The sequence below is a fragment of the Dipodomys spectabilis genome, unplaced genomic scaffold, assembly GCF_019054845.1.
Source record: "Dipodomys spectabilis isolate Male_0828 unplaced genomic scaffold, ASM1905484v1 ptg000512l, whole genome shotgun sequence".
Classification (NCBI taxonomy): Eukaryota; Metazoa; Chordata; class Mammalia; order Rodentia; family Heteromyidae; genus Dipodomys; species Dipodomys spectabilis.
Window position 1 is genome coordinate 834,234 of NW_024871189.1, and position 18,420 is coordinate 852,653.

Genomic DNA, 18,420 nt, shown 5'->3' on the forward strand with positions numbered 1-18,420 from the left:
AATGGAGAATAATAAAAGAACACAAGCAAGGGCTTTGTGGAGATGCTCAGAGGAAGGGCTGTTGCCCATCAGATCTGATAAATAGAGGCTGAGCTGAGCCTCCTTGGGCCAGGACAGACGGATCCGGATCCGCTTCTGCAGTAAATGGAAACTGGGGGCTGGGGAGGGGGCTACGTAGGACAAATGGAACAAGGGAAACAGTCTGATGCCTTTGTTGTACCAAGAGGCATTGGGCCCAACTAGAAAAGGAGCGTGAGAATGAGGAGCAGATTTCACAAGTCTGACGTGTCAGATTGGCAGCTAGTGATCGTTTTGAGGCCTCCTGGAAAATGTGCTTTGAGTGTATTGGACACAGGCCTTCATCCTCCGCCCTTCAGATGCCAGGCCAGGCCAGGGACCAGCAGCCGGAGGACTGGGACTCCTGGCCCGTGTGTCCCCCTTGGCGGACCCTGCCTGCCGCCCTCCCCCAGAGAACCCTGCCAGGCTGTGAGGGAAGAGACTCAAAGGCCCCGAGCCCGGGTGGAATGAGCAGAGCGGAAGGCCTGGGGCGGGGGGGGGGGGGAAGGGGGGCGCTCCACAGGCTGACAGGAAACCACAGCTAGGTCAGGTTAGGAGTGGAGGGGCAGTGTGAGAACGTAGTCAAAGGCAAAGGCTGATTGGCAACAGCAGGGAAACTGAGGCACCAGCGTCTTTGCCTGCGAAGCCCGCCTCCAACAGCTCCCACCCCCTGCATGTCTCATGTCCCCAGATAGGATCCCTGGACTGGACTATCTGAGTGTCCACTTGTCTCCAGGGCCAAAGGCACCTCGTGGAGCTAAGGTTTGTAAGTGTGGGTGTTAAGGAGGAACCGACCTCCGAGAGGTCAGACAGCCCAAGGTCACTGCTGGCCAGATTCATCTCTGTAGGGTTAGTTCAGGCTGCCCCTGCACGCTTCCCCCCCAAGCCTTGAGAATCAGGATGTGGAGACCTGTCATGATCAACGTTCAATCTGTAAAATAGACTTACACCACCTCCTTCTTTCTTATTTTTGGTTGGTCATGGGGCTTGAACTCGGCTTGGGCGCTGTCCCTGCGCTCTTCAGCTCAAGGAGAGCACTCTACCACTTGGGCCACAGTTTTCTAGTGGTTTATTAGAGATAAGAGTCTCACAGCCTTTGCTGCCCGAGCTGGCTTTGAACCACGATCCTCAGATCTCAGCCTCCTGAGTAGCTGGGATGACAGGTGTGAGCCACCCGCACCCAGCTTTCCCACCTCCTTCTTAACCATGTTCTAAGTCACTGGTGCTCAGAGAGAAGGCAGCATTGACCAGAGGTCGAAGTGATACTGAAGGAAAGGTGTCATGGAGGATACTGTGAACCAAAGGGTTTATCCACAAGAGACGTGAGGACAGACCGAGGCCTAGGCTGAGGGCGTGATCGGGCCTCCAGCTCGCCCCACAGCCCCTCTGTGTCCTCCACATGAATAGAGACCAGAGGCATAGTGAGGCAGCCACCTGATGGGCCAGGGCTGTGGGCCGTAGCTCCTGGTGAAGCCAAGGTCCACTGAGAACTCAAGCAGTGCTCCAAGTAGGACCAGAAAGTGGGCAGTGTCACCTGGGGGCCAGCAAGCCGGTCAGTCAGGTCCAGCCGGACCTTCTGGCTCACAAGAGGTGAGCTGTGCGCCTGTGCAGTCTGCGGAGAGCAGGCCGTGAGGGCAGGCACTAGCAGGACATAGGTGGGTGAATGGAGATCCAGACATTCAGGCGCGGTAGAAGTGCTCATACAGCTTTCCTTGATCGGGGTTCCTGAGGAGAGAGGAGATAACCGAGGGCATAACCGAACCTGGGGGGCTGCTGTGTGGAGCAAGGCCGGGCTGGGCAGGAGCAGACAGCAGCCCTGCGGAGTGACTGCAGAAGTCAGCTGCTGTGACCAGCAGGAGGCGTCGGGGAGGAAGACGGTGGCCCAAGAGGCCGTGTGTGCACACCCCGGGACATGGGTGTCAAGCGGGCTCGGCAGCAGCACAGGCCATTGAAGGGCTGGGTGTCGGAGTCAAGGAAGAAATCAAGTCAGTCAGCCATAGACGGAAAGCCACAGGAGAGTAAACCCTCACGAGACAGCGTGAGTGTGAGGAGGAGGTGGGACCCTGCCAAGGAGCCATCGCTGGCTGGCTGCTGCATCTATGTGAAAGTGTGACCCATTTTATTTTAATCTCCCAGAGCACATAAGGTTAGCCTGCATGACTCAGAGCCGAGACGGCGTGCAGAAGTTGCCCAGCCACAGCACAGCTGGGACCAGTTTAGCTTCTTCCATCTTTCAACTCCATGATCTGTTCCTCAGCCTCAGCTCCTCACACTGTAGATTTAAGTTTTGAAAGACCCCCCTTGGTTGTTAATGAAATTCCTTGGGGGCTGAGAAGCTTTCTGAGCAAGATGTGGGTGTAGGTCTGGTAAGGTCCCCACCCCTCAGGTCGTCGGCACCCTGGGTAGTCTGGGCGGCCCCCTAGCCGGCCTGGCCTGACAGCCCCTGGAGTTAACACAGAAAGGGAAACCAAGATTATGTGCGGATGAAGTGAGTTAATTCTCGATGGTGAGAAAGGCGGGCTGTCACCTTTGACCTCCCAAGAAAGACCTGTCTGCCAGCAGGTGGAGAAACTGCACCGCGCGTGCCTGTGGGCTGGTTGTCTGTTCATCCGTGAATGTGAGGAGGTTCAGCATGTGGTGTGGGAGTCTAGTTTTGCACTTACCTGCTGGTGACTATCACACACTAGGCTTTTTATAACCCAACCAGGATACATGGGCCCTAACCCAGCCTCTGTTCTCCTGTCTGGACCGTCCAGTGACAGTGCCCGCGTCGGGAGCCTTGTGGCACTTGTCCCTTGACAGACGCATGTTGGTGACTCGTTGTCCAGGTTTAGAAGCTGCTGTCGTGTAGTGGTCGGTCTCTGGTTCAGATGGTCTCTGCAGCTCCCCAAGAAGCTAGCTGCCACCGGTGCGGGGCCCAGCCCCGGGTTTGGCGCCCCAGGGCTGAGAATGCTCTGTAGGGAATGGGGTCTTATTTGTCCCCCGTGGTTGGAGTGGACCTTTCCTGTTCCACCTGGTTCCACACAGTCGGGAAGGCGGAGGAGCGCCTCCGCAGCTCGCTCGGCTGTCTCCTCACTGCCCTTGCACACGCTTTACGTAAACCTGGCCATGCCACCGTGGACTTGCTGCCCCGCCTCTCGTCGGGAAGCATGCCTTACTCCCTGCTGAACTAGTCGTTAAGAAAAAAGTTGAGGGGCTGGGAAGGTGGCTCAGTGGTAGAGCGCTTGCCTTGCATGCATGAAGCCTGGGATTCTATTCCTCAGCACCACATAAGCAAAAAGAAAAAAGCCAGAAGTGGCGCTGGGGCTCAAGTGGTAGAGCGCTAGCCTTGAGCTGAAGAGCTGAGGGACAGTGCCCAGGCCCAGAGTTCAGGCCCCACGACTGGACCCAAAAAAAAAGAAAGAAAAAAGTTGAACTGCTTGTAGCCATTTTGTGGAGGATGTTCCCACCGTTCACTCTGTACTTCTACTCATCATAGGCCCATGGCCGACGTGTCATGATAACGTTAAAGTGGTACCGCATCTAGAGTGCCCACGCACTCTAGAGTACGTGGTGTGGGCCACGTTCTGGGTGGGTGTTCTGGGGTGTCTGCCTGGTGAACCGAGGGGCCAGGTTGATTTCCATTCAAGTCTCCATTGGAAGAGCTGTGTGCGCTGCGGGTGGGATCTCCCGCCCACTGAGAAGGGCTCCTACCGCACCAGTCTGCGCCTAGGGCCTGTGTGTAGGTTAAAGATCTGAGAGATCCGCGCTGGAAGAGCTTGCTGTGATGCTCAGCAGGCTGGCATGTGAAGGACTTGGCCTTTGCCTCCAGCTCTGCTAGGGCCCCTGTGTCAGACCCAGCAGTCCCAGGGTGACTGTCGGCAGTGTCCCAGGGTGACGTTCCCCACGACAGGAACCGGCCCAGCCTTAGGGGGCCTAAGCTGAGGGGAGAGTTTTAGCCTGGTGGCCAAACTCATCTACACTTCACCCATATAAGCTGCTTTGATGCCGTGGGTGCTCTGGCTGTTTGTGAAGAAATGTCTTCTGTCTGGGGGAGGCGGTGCCCTTGTGTGGCCCCGGGGTGAAGCCGTGTTGAGTGGACACCTGTGCTTTCCCATGCTGCCCCTGCCCCAAGCAGTCCTGGACACAAGGCCCAGGGCAGAGCCCATCCGGTGCCTGGTGCCCCCACACTAAGGGGGAGTGGGGAGGAGGGGAACGTCTCCTTCCTCCTCTCTTTCTCTTTATCTCTTTAACAACCCCCTACTCACAGCCAATCAAGATGGCCCCGCCAAGACCCTGCGAGCACTGGGGCTGCGGGGTCAGCGCCTCTGAGGAGGCAGACGTGTTGTGTTGAGTTTGGAAAGCTGCTTTGGAGACTGCCACACTGCCTGAGCAGTGCTTGAGAGAGTCAGGCTGGTTCTCCTCGTTTTTCTTGTCCTATCACTAAGCCTTCTTGAGGACATAGACGCTTCCGTTCCTAAGCCAGGAGACGTGGTGGGAAGGAGAGGGGAGGGGCGGGGGAGCACATGTGGCAGATTTGTGCTGAAGCCAACTCTCCCCCACCCCTGTTTCTGCCACACAGCTTCTTTGAGTGTTATTCGTCCAGACAGTGTCATCACGTGGCTAACTATAATGGGAATTATTAATCTGTTCAATCTTATAAATAGCAGGGATCACACTCCAGTCTCCAAACCAAATTACTGTGAACATTTTCCTTCTGGGAGAAAAAAAAGTTTCCAGTCAGATATAATTAAACTCGCTACCTAGTGGATAAAATGAAGCTTGCTGTCGAGCAGAGAGGAAACCTTGCTGTCCTCCACTGGACGCAGTCTGAGTGGCCGTCCCCCGTGCTGCGCTGCCTCCTGAGGTGCGGGTCTCCTCTCCGCCTGGCCCTCCCTCAGCACGCCTTCTACAAGCGTTCCTCGGCCACACCTGCGTGCGTGCGTGCAGCGTGCCACTGCTGTGCTGTGTGTGGCTCCTCATCTGTCTGTCCCAGGAGGCTGTCAGCTGTCTGGGGGGAGGGCACTGTGTGCAACCCTGTGGTGAGCCCTGAGAATGTTACCAATGATTTGAGACCTGTGGTCCTTATCCGGCAGGGCTTCCTTCCTCCGCTCTCCTGGCCTGCGGTGGAGGCCGTGGGGTGCGGTGCAGCCCCATAGCACCGCATACACTGACCTTGAGGCCAGTCTGTGGCCCGTGCTGCACACGGAGAACCGGGAAGCTGTTCTACCCAGCCAGCTTTGGCCCACACACACCCAGAGTCAGCTGCAAACACCGCTCATGGGGAGATCAGGCCATAGGGGGAGGGTGTAGAAGATGGAGGCGTGTTCACGGTGTGAGCCTGTGTGGATGCATTGTCTCCATGTGAAGGAGATGTTAGGAGTTCCGCCTGCTACCGAGGGAAGGTCTTCCCGGCCACGCCCCAGCCACCCCTTCAGTTCTGAGTTCCTGCTGTTCCTGCCTCAGCTGCCTGATTTCACAGCTTCAACAGCACTAACGCAAATGCACCTGTGTTCTAGGATTCCCGGCCGGCTGAACGACAGGAGGACTCCTCTGGGCGAGCTGAACTGGATCTTCACCGCAATCACAGACACCATCGCGTGGAATGTGCTTCCCCGGGGTGAGGCTGCAGGCCTGCGTGGAGGGAGGCCCCCCAGACAAGAGGGAGGGGGTGAGCAGGAGAAGGGAGGAACTGCGGAGGTGTCCAGGAGGATGCGCGGTCCGTGGGCCCTGGCGTGTAATGAGGTCATGCCAGTTCTTCCTCGCGGCCAGCCAGTGCTTCTCTAGCTCTGCATAAATGCTGGCAATGGCCTTCCTTGTCAAAACTAGAATTCCTCTTATGAAACTTGTTTACACACGGCTGTGTATTGGTTGGTTGGGTTTCTGGTGTTTGTTCATATATGTGCTCTGTGCGCATGTGTCTGTGCATGTGTGTATGTGTTTGTATATGTGTGTATATGTTGCCAGTGGAAACTTCATGTTAGTCTTAACTTGTTTGTAATTTTTGATGGAGCTTCTGTATATTTAGTTCAAATACTGAACCCCAGTCACTAAAGATGTCTCTTAATCTTTGATCTGCCCTCAGATCTCTTCCAAAAGCTCTTCAGACAGGACCTACTGGTGGCAAGTCTATTTCGAAATTTTTTATTGGCAGAAAGAATCATGAGATCATATAACTGCACCCCTGTCAGCAGCCCCCGCCTCCCGCCGACTTACATGCATGCCATGTGGTAAGTGTCTGTCACTGCTGGGTGGGCTTTGTGCATGCTCCCTGGTGCTGCCCGGTGAGGGGCGGAGAACTACCCAAGCATGGTACTGAGGCTTGGCCCCAGAACCAAGTAAGAAAAGTACAGGAGTGAGTGCCCACCTTGAGCCTTCCTGTGGGCCAGGCCAGTGGCCTCAGGGCCCATGGGTCCCCTGTTCCGAGGGCAGCACCCTGCACTGGCCTCAGCCTGCATTTGTGAGCAGCATCTAGGACTGCTCCACAAGCTAAAACCATTGAATTCATAACCTGCTAATTTGTATGTTACACACACACACACACTGTTAAGTATAAATCCCTCCCGTTGCTGCTGCTACTTATACTAGTCATATTTGTAACAATGAACAGTGTGATTGGTTTTAGACAAGGCATCTCTGAAGACGTATGGTTTCTTCTGTTCCATTGCCTACTGTTACTCAGCTTTCCCTTGATGTCATAAAACACCTGAGATAATGAATTTATAGAAAGAAAAGTTTCCTGGGGCTGGGGGCCTGCCCTGCGCCGGTGGCAAGGCCACATCACACCACATGGATCAAGAGCGTGATAAACCAAACTGCTGACCTCATAGCTGGAAACGCAAAAGAAAAGACGCATGGAGCCAAGCCAGCGCAAGGCTGAGTTCAAACCCCAGTGTTGCCCAAGAACAAAGAAAAACGGAAGCTCGGTGTTTTTGTTTATAAGAGAAAGCCAAAATGCTTAGTGCTTAGCACACACACGGACCGTAAACATGAAAAGTGAAGACACGGTCTGCACCTTTTCAGGTGATGGGAGGGTAGAGTGGAGAGAGAGGAAGCGGAAGTGGACTGTCAGGCTCAGCACTGGCTCCTACCCAGCTGTTGGTTTCCTTTCCTCATCAGAGGGAGCCCCCGCCTTTTGTTCTGTGGAGCAGATCCCCAGGCCCCGCTGAGCTCTGCGGCCGTGACTGCAGGGCTGGGCTTGATGAGGTAAAATCCCCAAACCCTGACCACCGAGGAGAGGACCACAGTGGCAGAAACCCGTTTCTGTGGGGTCATGCAGGGACAGCCTGACCCTCAACTGAGGAGAAGATATCTGCTCTGCCTGGGACGTCACCCAGCAGGAAGACAGAGGGGGCGGGGCCTCCTCCGTTCTCACCGCCTCCCCAGACACTAGTGAGTGCTTTCAAGACTGGATTTGATGGACATTTCACTTAGTAAGCTGAGGGGGGCGGGAGAGGGGAGGGAGCAAAGCCCACCGGTGGCTGTGGGCATCCCCTGGGCTCTGCCCAGCGGGAGGCCAGGGGTTGGCTTCCTGAAACTAGAGGACTCTGGGCTTTACTTTCACATTTCAAAAGCTGCGTTATGTGCCCAGATTCTTTCATCCTCATCTCTGCTTTAAGCTGCACACACACAGAGAATCCTCAATCGCTGGACCTTGGAGGAAGGAACAGTTAAGTGTGGAGAACGCACAGCAAACCTGGACTTGGTAAAAAAAAAAAACAGAGTTCAAAGGCCCTGAGGAGCAAATGTGCTGAATCAAAAAGATTAGCACTGGAAGAAAGCATTTGAACTCACAAATGCTGTGCCAACGGCAGTGTTTTCTGAGGGACGGGCCGCTCTGTTTAGGACTGGGAAATCCCTTCAAGCACAACGAGGCAAGCAGACACCCTGGCATCTGGAAAGAATTAAAGACAGTTTAGTTATCTTTATCATTATCTATTGTGGCCAGACAGTCGCCACAGTTTGGTGGCTTAGAATAACATGCACCATAATGTCACATTCCTAGGAAATAGGTCCTCCACATAGAATCCCTCCAGGTTCAGCGGCACTGGGAGCTGGTAGAGCCCCACCATTCTGCATCGCTCAGAGACTCTGACCAGACACATGGGCAGCCGATACCATGCTACCTGCAGTCACAGCTGCTGAACCATGGGTGCTGACCACCGCCATATTCCCCTGGGCACAAGTCCCGGGCTCTCCGCACTGGGGGCACAGATGTGTGCCCACGGCCATCCCAAATCAAGTCCTTTGCCCTCCCAGGAGTGCTGTGATGACAGCTTACTGGTGACAGGCCTTGGGGAGGGAGGAGTCACTGCTGGGCACGTGAGTAATCATCAGCACTTGACTCGGCTTTTAGACACATCCTGGGGACAAGAGCATGCAGAGGCTTCAGAAAAGGCATTGACCCCAGAGAAAGCCAGGGGTCTGCAGCCTCGCTGTCACGTGAGCCGGGTTTCTCTGTGTCCTGGTCTAGATGAGCCTGGCGAGGCTGCGGGGAGCAGGCCTGTGTTTACCCTAGAACCCAGAATCAGCCCCTCCTGCAGGTGTGCAGCTCCACGTCCTTCTGTCTAGCCGGACATTGGAAGTAACCAGAGAGACAGGAAGCCTGCTGATTTCCACCTGCTTATGCCAGGCCTCGGCCAAGCTGACTGAGGACCTTGTCCTTGGCTGTGACCTTGCTGGCCTCTGGCTCCCTAACCCTGTCAACTGCCCCAGCCAACTCCCTACCACCGCTCCCGCCCTTCCACTGTGCCCAGCCCCCGGGTATGCCCCAGCTCACCATCCAGTTTAAGCAACTTGAGCAGTTGGGCATTCCAAAAGGCTAGCAGACAGTGAGGAGTCAGAGTGTTCATTATAAAAGGGGAAATTGGGAATGACCCCAGGGCCTGACAGAATGGAGATGCAAATTGAAGCCTGTGGGCTCTCAAAGAAAGAAGCCGACTTAAAACTTAACTCCTTGCTATACAAAATACATGTAAACGAAAAGAGCGGAGCTCCACATTCTATCAGCAGCAGCTGTCTGTGGGAGTCTCCTGTAGTCTCAGCGGTCATAGTACTGGGACGGACAGGACAGGACATCTTAAAAGCTGGTGTAGGTTTGTTTCTTTATGATTTCAAAGGTACCTGTAGATTTCCTAAGCCTGCAAAAGGCTAAACATTAGAGTTAAAATTGAATCATGGCTTAGATGGTATTGGTCATAAATACAAACCTAGAATCAGAAGAAATGGATGTTTCTTTACATAACTAGCAGAAATCCCTAAACTTTAGTACCTAGACTTCCATCTCATTTTTTTGAATGATGTGGAAAGAACTCATTAAAATCCTGAGGTGAGGGCTGGGAAGGTGGCTCAGTGGTAGAGTGCTTGCCTTGCATGCCTGAGGCCCTAGGTTCAATTTCTCAGCACCACATAAGCAAAAAGAAAAAAGCCGGAAGTGGCGCTGTGGCTCAAGTGGTAGAGCGCTAGCCTTGAGCTGAAGAGCTGAGGGACAGCGCCCAGGACCAGAGGTCAGGCCCCATGACCTGACCCAAAAAAAAAAAAATCCTGAGTTGAGAAAATAATTCCCATCATTGGGCCTGTCCTGTCTGTGGTAACCCTATAGCCATGGGTTGTTGATGAAGCGCCTGTCACAGATGGCTGCTGTAGCAAGCGGCCGCACGCCGGCCTGGGCTGAGGGGGCCTGGTTAAAAGCACACGAAGCCAACGAATTAATTTTCTACTCTGAAGCGGTGCCCAGACGTTTCTCAGCAGTCAGGCACCTCTGCCTTCGTGTGTGTTGACTCTGCTGAGAAATACTGAACCACCCTGTTAGCAGAAAGGCCTGTTCAGCCTGTGCGGCCTCTGTGCTGTCCTGAGCTCTGGTCAGAGCCTGCAGAGCTGCCCAACTGGCTCACTGCCCTGCCCAGGTGCCCAGGAAGCCCCTGGCACCACGTAGAGCCGACGAGGGAGGACGTGCTGGGCCCTGATTGCCCAGCGCTGCTTTGGGAGAAAGTTCTCGTCTGAAGGCTTTTGGGGAGGCATGCAGTAGTGTGGAACATTCTGGTATGAATGAGCTCACCTGGCACCTGCATGCTTGTGTGAGAGCAGGTATGCAAGCCACGAGACCCATTCGGGTGTGAGCAGGGACACCTGCCGCGCTGTCCAGTGGCTTAGGAGGAGGCGAGGGTGGTCTGGGCTGCGCAAGGCAGGCACGGGTGGGCCTCGCAGGGGGCGTGAGGCCAGGGGGGCTGCGGATGCACCTGGGCCTGGGCAGCCCTGGCCAGCCAACACCAGTGCAGTTCTCCCTCCCAGAAGCCAGTCACCTGATGCTCAAAAAGTTGCCAGCTATTCACAGTCTCATTCATCTTTAATATGCTTTTTAAAGCAACATTCTGATGAGCAAACACACCCATGGTCTAGATGCCGTGTGCCTCCTGCCTGCGTTAGCGGGGGGGGCGCCAGAGAAGGGGCTGCACAGCTCCCGCACCCCGCGCAGCAGCGGAAGCCTGGGCACGCTCGTTGGCTGAGACCTGGGGGAGGAGGAGTCCCAGGGGCTCTGGCCAGCCATGTCTGGGGACCTTGCCCGCGCCCCTTCCTCCCGAGCCGGTGCCGTCTTGCCTGTGTCTGAAGGCCTCCACTGGGTGTTTCCAGCGGGGCTGACACCACAGCTTCCTGCTGTGAGCTAGGGGGCGCCCGGGACGGGGGAGTGAAGCTTCTCCGTAGGGAAGTCAGTGGCAACGTGGTTTCAAGGAGGAGACTTTCGTGCCTCTGACACGGTCCCTCCAGGGAGTTTCCGGCAGGGTGGTGCCGCTTGCTTCAGAGCTGGGAAGTCAGCATCCGTCAGTCCCGTTTTCTCTGAGGCCACTGTGGCCAGGCATCTCATGGAGAATCAAGGAGAGGGCCGCCGGTGGTGAGGGGAGCTGGGCGCAGCATGTGTGTCACGGGGGACTCCCGCCCACTTTCAGTGGCTTTGTCGTGGGGTCCTAGGGTTGGATGCCCGTGACTTCAGGCTCCTCTCTCTCTCTTCTGCCTCCAGACCACATGGATAAATGGGCCTCTGACCTTGTGACCAGCAAGTTGCCAATCCAAGGAAACTGACTCCTGCCCCAGACTGGGGTTTCCGGTTTTAAGTGCTGCTTTGGAGTCTCCTGCCCTGCCGGCCTCTGTGTCCAGGGCTGGCGCCCTGCCGGGCTGCCTTGCAGGTCCCTGGCTGTCGGCGGCCATCCCAGCCACGCTGATGAGACCTGCCATGTCCTGGCTTCCCTGGCCTGGGGGTTGTGAGGATGGTGAGGCGTAGACACCCAGGGTTGGTCCACTGCACACTCACCCACTCATGAGAAGCAAGGTGACAGCAGGGCAGGGAGCAGGCGCGGGAAGGCGCCCGGCCTTGCCCTCCCGCACAGCGTCAGGGTTGTGTTTGAACTTGTGCTTGCTGCGATGGTTCCATCGTCGCAGGCAGTTAGAAAACCCCAGGATGCGAGGTCCCGCTGCCGTGGGTGGGCCAGGCCGAAGTCCCCCTGCGCTCTGTGCCAGCACATCAACCGCTGTCCCTGAAGCCCTGACCACCACTGAGCCTGCGAGTCTAGCCACGAGAGAGAGCATTCTGCAGGCCTAGAAACCACAGCCTTCTCACACAGGAGCAGTCTCGGGACTTCATCACGGCCCGGTGTGGCAGAGTGGAGGCTGCCGCTAAGGCCTTGGACACCTCCACACAGAGACAGAGACAGACGCGTCCCCTGGGCACTGAGTAGGCAGACTAAGGGAGGGGCTGGCTGCCTGAGCATCCGCCAGACCTCCGGAGGAAAGCCACTCACCTTAGCAATCCCCCCCCCCCCCCCCCCGCCCTTTTTTTAAAGCAGTACTTGGGTTTGAACTCATGGTTTTGGTTTTGTGCTTGCTATGCAAGTGTCCTTACCACTTGGGCCATGCCACCAGGCTTTTGGCTGTGGTTAGTTTTAAGATACGATCTCTTTTTTTTTTGGTTGGTTGGTCAGCGCTTGAACTCTAGGCCTGGGCTCTTCAGCTCAAGGCTAGCGCTCTACCACTTGAGCCACAGCGCCACTTCTGGTTTTCTGGTGGTTCATTGGAGATAAGGGTCTCACGGACTTTCCTGCCTAGGCTGGCTTTGAACTGCGATCCTCAGATCTCAGCCTCCTGATAGCTAGGATTACAGGTTTGAGCCACTGGTGCCTGGCACGATCTCTCTTTGACCCAAGCAGATGGGTCCATGGTCCTCTTACCGGTGCTTCCTGCCATTATGGGGATGGGAGGCCCACACCACCATGCCGGCTTTCTCTGTGGAGATGGGAGGCTTGTGAACTTTGTGCTGGGGTTTGTGGAACTAAGATCCTCCCAATTTTTGCATGAGCCAGGGCACCCTGGCCATGACATTTTTGTGCTAAATCAGAGAAGAGAAGGACCTTGGTCCCTGGAGTAAGTGCCAGCGCCCTCCACAGATAGTGTACAGACTCCGCTTGCAGAGACACACTGGTTATGGAAAACTTGTTGCCAAATGCATGCATTCCTGCGAACGGAATTGGGTGTCTTAGTTAAACTATAGCTAGTTGTTAGGCTCTGTAAATGGCCCTTTCTCTTCCATCTTGTCTGCCCTAGGCTGGATGGGGCCACAGTCTCCACATCCCAGGCTGCCTGTGTTATGCTGAGCGTCCCCTGCGGCCACCTGGCTCAGGCACCAGAGCCACATTTCAGGTTGTGGGAAGGCCCCCTAGTGCAGGCTCATCGCCACCCATAGCCCTTGGTGACATCTCCTAGGGACCTGGGAATGTGACCATCTTGAGAGGCATGTCCCAGCCCACAATCTCACCCCTGAAAGGAGGGAGAAGGGGACCTGCATGCACAGGGGGACAGAGGCCTCTGCTCTCTGGCTTGAGGCTCAGAGCCTGGCCTGGAGCAGGCGCTGGCCCTGGAAGATGAGCAGCGGGCTCCCAGCAGGTTGTCTGCCGCTCTGGGTTGCGGAACTCGGCACACAGTGGCCAGGACTTGCACACACCCAGACTGCAGCCCGCACCTCCCCAGGGAGCTCACGGAACGGTAGGCAGGAAAGAGCGTTTGGAATAAATAATTGAAAATCTAGTTATTATATCCTTGGGTGGTGATGGAGAGGCTGAATTTTTAGCAGGAGGGGGAAAGGGAAGAAAGCCTAACAAAAATTGAGGTTAAAGCCTAAGTAATGTACATTTACACTTGGCTCCAGGCGGGGGAGCTGGTGATGAAATGCTCTGCGCCGTTTCGTGTTTAATTTTTGATGCAAAGCCATCAGGGAGTCGTTCCCCTTCACTCTCAATTTCAGGGGTCCTGGAACCTGGCATTTCTCTGCGGTAATAACCTGCACTTTCCACTCTGATTGATGGGTGCAGATGGAGTTGCAAGCGGGGAGGCTTTCCTGCAGCCCACCGCCTGGGCGCCTGCCACCCTAGGCCCGCTTCCTAAAAACCCGCTCTTCCAGGCAGTGACTCATCCAAGCAGCCAGAAGCTGAGAAAGTCCCCTGCGCCACAGACCCGCGCGGCCAGACCCTCCCCCACGCGCCGCGCTGCTGCCGCCTCTGCCGCCGCCAACACCTCCCACCCCAGCTCCCGCTCCCTCCTGGGTGCCAAATGGAAGAACTGGTGGCTGCAGTGGCCCACCGCCACTGCCCGCGGCTCCAGCTTTTATAGGACCTGCCTTCCCACTCATCTATAGCTGAGAATCCCAAATTAAAACTGCAAGTTTGATAGGATTTTGTCTGATTCTGTGCTCATCAGAGAGCTAAGTTCTGCGAGAACAGTATTGGCACCATTTGGGAGTTTGATGGGAACAGAGAAGGGGTCTGACCCTCCCCAGGGTGCCCAGCTCTCCATCCCCGGGCTCTCCACGTGAGGAACGGGCACTGGGCGGACTTTGTCTTAGATGTTGGCAGCCAGCCTGATCTCCTCAGCCTCTGCAGCCCTCTGCTCACCTCTGTGCGCCAGCCCCAGTGCCCGCTCTCCACGTCCCCACCCATCCCTCCGCCTCCAGAGCGCAGAGCCTCTGAGCTGCTCTGATGCAGGAAACGTGGGGGCGGGGGTTCAAGTCCTCCCTGGGTGGGAATCAGGCTCGCGTGAGCTCTAGGACCTCAGAACTGCCGGAGCCTTACAAAAGGGCTCTTTCCATTTCCTGACTTGGAGGACATGCTAGACATTTCAGTTCTGAGCTGTAAGAAGAAATATACATACGCTTTACCTTCACGAACAGACCCAAAGGGGCCCGGCCTGGGCAGTGCCATCTGGAGGGCACCCTGGGTTCCAGCTGCCCAAACTTGTGCTGCACTCTTCTCGAAGTTGTACATGCTATTCTAACTCCTGAAATAGATAAAGTTCCAGGCACCCTCAGCCGAATTGCAGTGTCGTCTTTTGCTTCTGTCTCCACGTAGTAGAGCAGAGCACCCTCCTCCTGCAGGAGGTCAGAGGGCACAGCACATGGGAGCTGTTTACCGCCTGTGTTTGGAGCCCCTTCTAGATAGTTCCTCCTCTGGCCTCCGCTCTGGGGCCGGTCAGATCTTTGAAACTGAAAAGTTCTGTGTCCAGCTTTAGGCTTTATCTCACTTTTAAAGATTATATTTCTACTTAAATAGTTGTACAAAGGAGTTGGCATTCAACAAATGAGTTTGTAAGTGCGGTGCATCTTGATCTGTTTACCCAGCGCTTCAGTTCCTTGCTTTCCTTCTGGATTTAAATTTTTTCCATTCTTGTTTTGGTCCTTTATTAAGACATAGAGAAAATGTGCCCTTTTACCTGCCAGCGTGCAGTCTTATTAGTCTAAATAAAAATCACAGGGAACTCTGAGTCTCAGGAAATTACTAGCGAGAAGAGACTGCCATTCCAGAAACGGACTCCGTTGTGCTGATCATCATGCTGCGTTTCTAGGAGCGTATTTCTCAAAGAAGGGAGGGCCAGGCCAGGAGCCGCGGTGTGGGGATTGGTGCCTCCGGATCGGCACCTGTGCAGACAGGAAGCTCCTCCTTGAGAATTCATGTTGAGTGCTGGGGTGGCCGGGCCGGCCAGAGCTGCTCTCTGTACCTGAGGCCCCACCAAGCCTTTGCCTCCCCCAGGGTCTCACAAGGACCCCACGACAGGCACCGCCACTTCCCACTTCTGCTGTGGTGAAGCTGGCCCTGAGCAGGCTGCAGCCCGCAGTCCTGCCGGGTAGTCCCCGGGGAGCATCCCCCAAATGGTCACCTAGTGCTCAGAGAAGAGCCCGGAGCGCAGGGCCTGGAGCTGGGTGTGGGGTGCTCTCCTTCCCTCCAACCCTGCGAGCGGTTGCTCTGAGCGCCGGAGGAGGGAGCGACTTCCCTTCTTTCTTCATTCTCCTTCCGCAAGCGTTTGCTGGTGACTGGGTCTGTCCCTGTGCGCGGGCCGCTGGGACTGCCGGACCCGGACCTGGGCGCCCGGTGGGGGCGCAGTGCTGCGGGCATCGCAGGAAGGCAGCGGGGTGAGCGCAGTCGGACCTCAGCCAGTACAGGGGGCCTCCCACCAGCCCCCGCTGCAGCCTGAGAGTGCCGGTAGCTCAGATACACTGGCGGGTCCCGGGGTGGGGTTGGGAGCATGCGTCCGTGAGCAGTGGGAGGGCTGCCTAGGCCACGGCCGCATCTGCTAGTGGAGAGCACATTCCCTGTGGGGGGCTCTGCAAGGTGGGAAAGGGGTGTTCCCCTTCCTCCCCCACCCCCTCCTGCCCCCGGCTGCGGCGAGGGAGGCTGGCAGCGTGGCGGAGAAGGCATGGCCCTGGTGCCCTGCCACCTGCCCGCCCTGCTGCCGGGGCCTTGCAGAGCCACGGGGCCAGGGGTCGCAGCAGGAAGTGGGGTTGTCTGCCTGTGTAGTGGTGCGCTCTGACAGGTGACCAGCCGTTGCCTGTCATTTCTGGGGTCCCTTGTTGAGGCCTACCTGTGTGGCTTTAGCCCTGGGAGCCAGCCTCCCTGCCCTGCCCTGCTCTGCCCCTCCCTCAGACCTCTGGCCGAAGCGAGCTGGCACAGAGCCTTATGTAAGAGCGGCCAGCCCGCGGCCAGCCATCGAGTCTGCTCCCCGGTTACGCAAGGATGCGTGTATGACGCTGCACAAACCATCTTGCAATGTCTGAGTGTCTGGAGAAGGCAGCCTGGGGACTGGCTTGAGGTTGGAGCTGGCTGTGGTGTCTGTCCGCTTGGGACCGTGGCCTGACTTCACACTGCCCCGTGCTGCCCACGCAGCCCATGCCCATGGTGTCCTCGTGCTGGGAGGCTGGTGACACAGGGTCTGTCTCTGCCTCAAACATCCCAAAGGCTTCCCCGGCCTGGGCGCTGCACGCAGGGAGCTGGGACCCGCCGTGGAGGGAGGCCAGGCTCCTTGGCCTTTCTTGCTTCGTTGTAGAGAGAATGGATGCGACGCGCCAGGTGTGAGGCCACAGCACCAGCAGTGCCCATGCAGGGACCTGGCTCCAACTGACTCAACTCTGGTGGCTCTGGCAGAGCTGGACCTCGCTCCAGGGCCTCCACAGATCCTGCCGCGTGCCGTTCGGGGTTCCTCTCCCCGCAAAACCCCTGCTCCAAAGCTGCTCACTCATGCAGGGGTGCCCTGTGTTCTCTCCCCAGGCAGGCCTGGGACCTCGCGGTGGACATTTGCCTCTCCCAGCTGCCCACCATCATCGAGGAAGGCACTGCGTTCAGGGTGAGTCCCCTCTTCCCTTCCTGGGGCTCTGGGGTGGTGCAGGCATGGTTCACTCACCTGGAAGAGACTGGAACTAACCAGAGTAGAGACCGGGTCAGCCGGTGTTCAGGCTAGACTGAAAGGGGCAGTGTGTGTTTGAGTTGTTCTTGGTGCAGACGGCGCTGGTGGGTGGGGGCGGGGCGATTCTTGCAGAAGCGGAGCGCCGCGGGCGGGTGGGACAGCCTCCCTGGGCCTCTGCCTCACTTGAATGGTGAAACTTTTTTCTGTTTTATTTCTCCCCTTTTGGTGGGGAGTGGGGTAGGGTGTGTGCGTGTGTGTGTGTGTGTGCGTGTGTGTGTACGTACGTACGCACGCGTGCATGCATGTCAGCAAGGATTGAACTTAGGGCCTCGTGTGTGCTGGGTAGGCATCCTACCACCTGAGCAACACTCAGACCTTTTCGCTCCCCCCTCCAGCATACCACCACCACCAATGGAGCCTCGCTTCCTGCCCTGGCAGAGCTGGGGTGGCAGGCGTGCACCACCGCACCCATCTAGCTGTGGGCTCGGATAGGGTTTCATTTGCCCGCGCTAGCTTCAAAATGTGGTCCTCCCAATATGAGCCGCCCAGGTAGCTGGGACGACAAGCGTGAGCCACCATGCCCTCTAAAGGGAGATGTTCTCGTGGATTTGTGCGCACATTGCAGGCTGCCCGACTCTGCCTTGAAGGGGCACTAGGTGCTCTTCCCTCGGTTCCCCTTGTCTCCCCTACATTTTGGGGCAGGGAGACGTCCATCGCAGAGCCGTAGAGCACCGGGGAGGGCGGCAGTGACGCAGGCCAGACGCCATGCCGGCTGCCCACTCACCTTCCACCCCACACACTGGGCTCTCTCCGAGGAAGGGCGGGGCCTGCTGCCGCAGGCCCATCTGGAAGGCCTCCCAAGCCCGGGGTCTGCGCTTCCCAGAGCCCGTGCTCTCCGTGAGATAGCAACCTGCCCTGCGCGCACCAAGTGCTCAAAGACCATCTGCATTGTGTCTGGGCAGCGGTCAAATTGGGGTGGGGTGTCGGCGAAGGAAAGAGCCCTGTGTGGACCCCTACAGCTTTTTTTCTTTGCTCTTTTTGGAAGTATAACATAATAAGAAAAATGACACGCAATTATAAATGAGCTTGGCGAGGTTTTGCCCGTCCACACGTGCAGGCGATCAGGACCGGGGCTGAGCAGCAGCCAGCCTGCCAGGCCCCTCACCTGCCTCTCCACACCGGGACTCATGGACCTTCGGAGTGCGAGCTCCATGCCCCTTGCCCTCACTCGACATCCCATCGGCTCCGGGCTCCCAAACCCAACCGTCAGATCCACAGCCAGTAGAGGTTACTGTGGAGCCTGAACTCAGGGCCTTCTCCTTGTGAGGTCCCTAAGGCATGCCTCTGTACTGGTCTTTTATTTTTTGACCAGTCCTGAGCCTGAACTCAGGACCTGAGCACTGTCCCTGAGCTTCTTTGGCTCAAAGCTAGCACTCTACCACTTGAGCCACAGCACCACTCCCAGCTTTCTTTGTTTACATGATACTAAGGAATGGAACCCAGGGCTTCATGCATGCAAGGCAAGCACTCTACCACTGAGCCACCTTCCAGTCCTGTACTGATCATTTCTGAGATGGGGCCTAAGCTCCATGTTAGGTAGTAACTAGGATGATGATGCCAGGCTCTCAGGTACGAAAGGGTCTTGTAAACTTTTCTGCCTTGGCTGGCCTC

General features: G+C 56.6%; 1 protein-coding gene across 2 annotated transcripts in view; it reads left to right on the forward strand.

The window, feature by feature from the left end:
- Rptor (regulatory associated protein of MTOR complex 1) overlaps positions 1–18,420 on the forward strand; it is a 313,102-nt gene that overhangs the window by 200,575 nt on the left and 94,107 nt on the right. For both annotated transcript variants that reach the window (XM_042669964.1, XM_042669963.1), the window contains exons 8-10: positions 5,556–5,656; positions 6,122–6,266; positions 16,614–16,689. In XM_042669964.1, the coding sequence (XP_042525898.1) occupies positions 5,556–5,656; positions 6,122–6,266; positions 16,614–16,689 (322 nt within the window). The remainder of the gene's footprint in view (positions 1–5,555; positions 5,657–6,121; positions 6,267–16,613; positions 16,690–18,420) is intronic.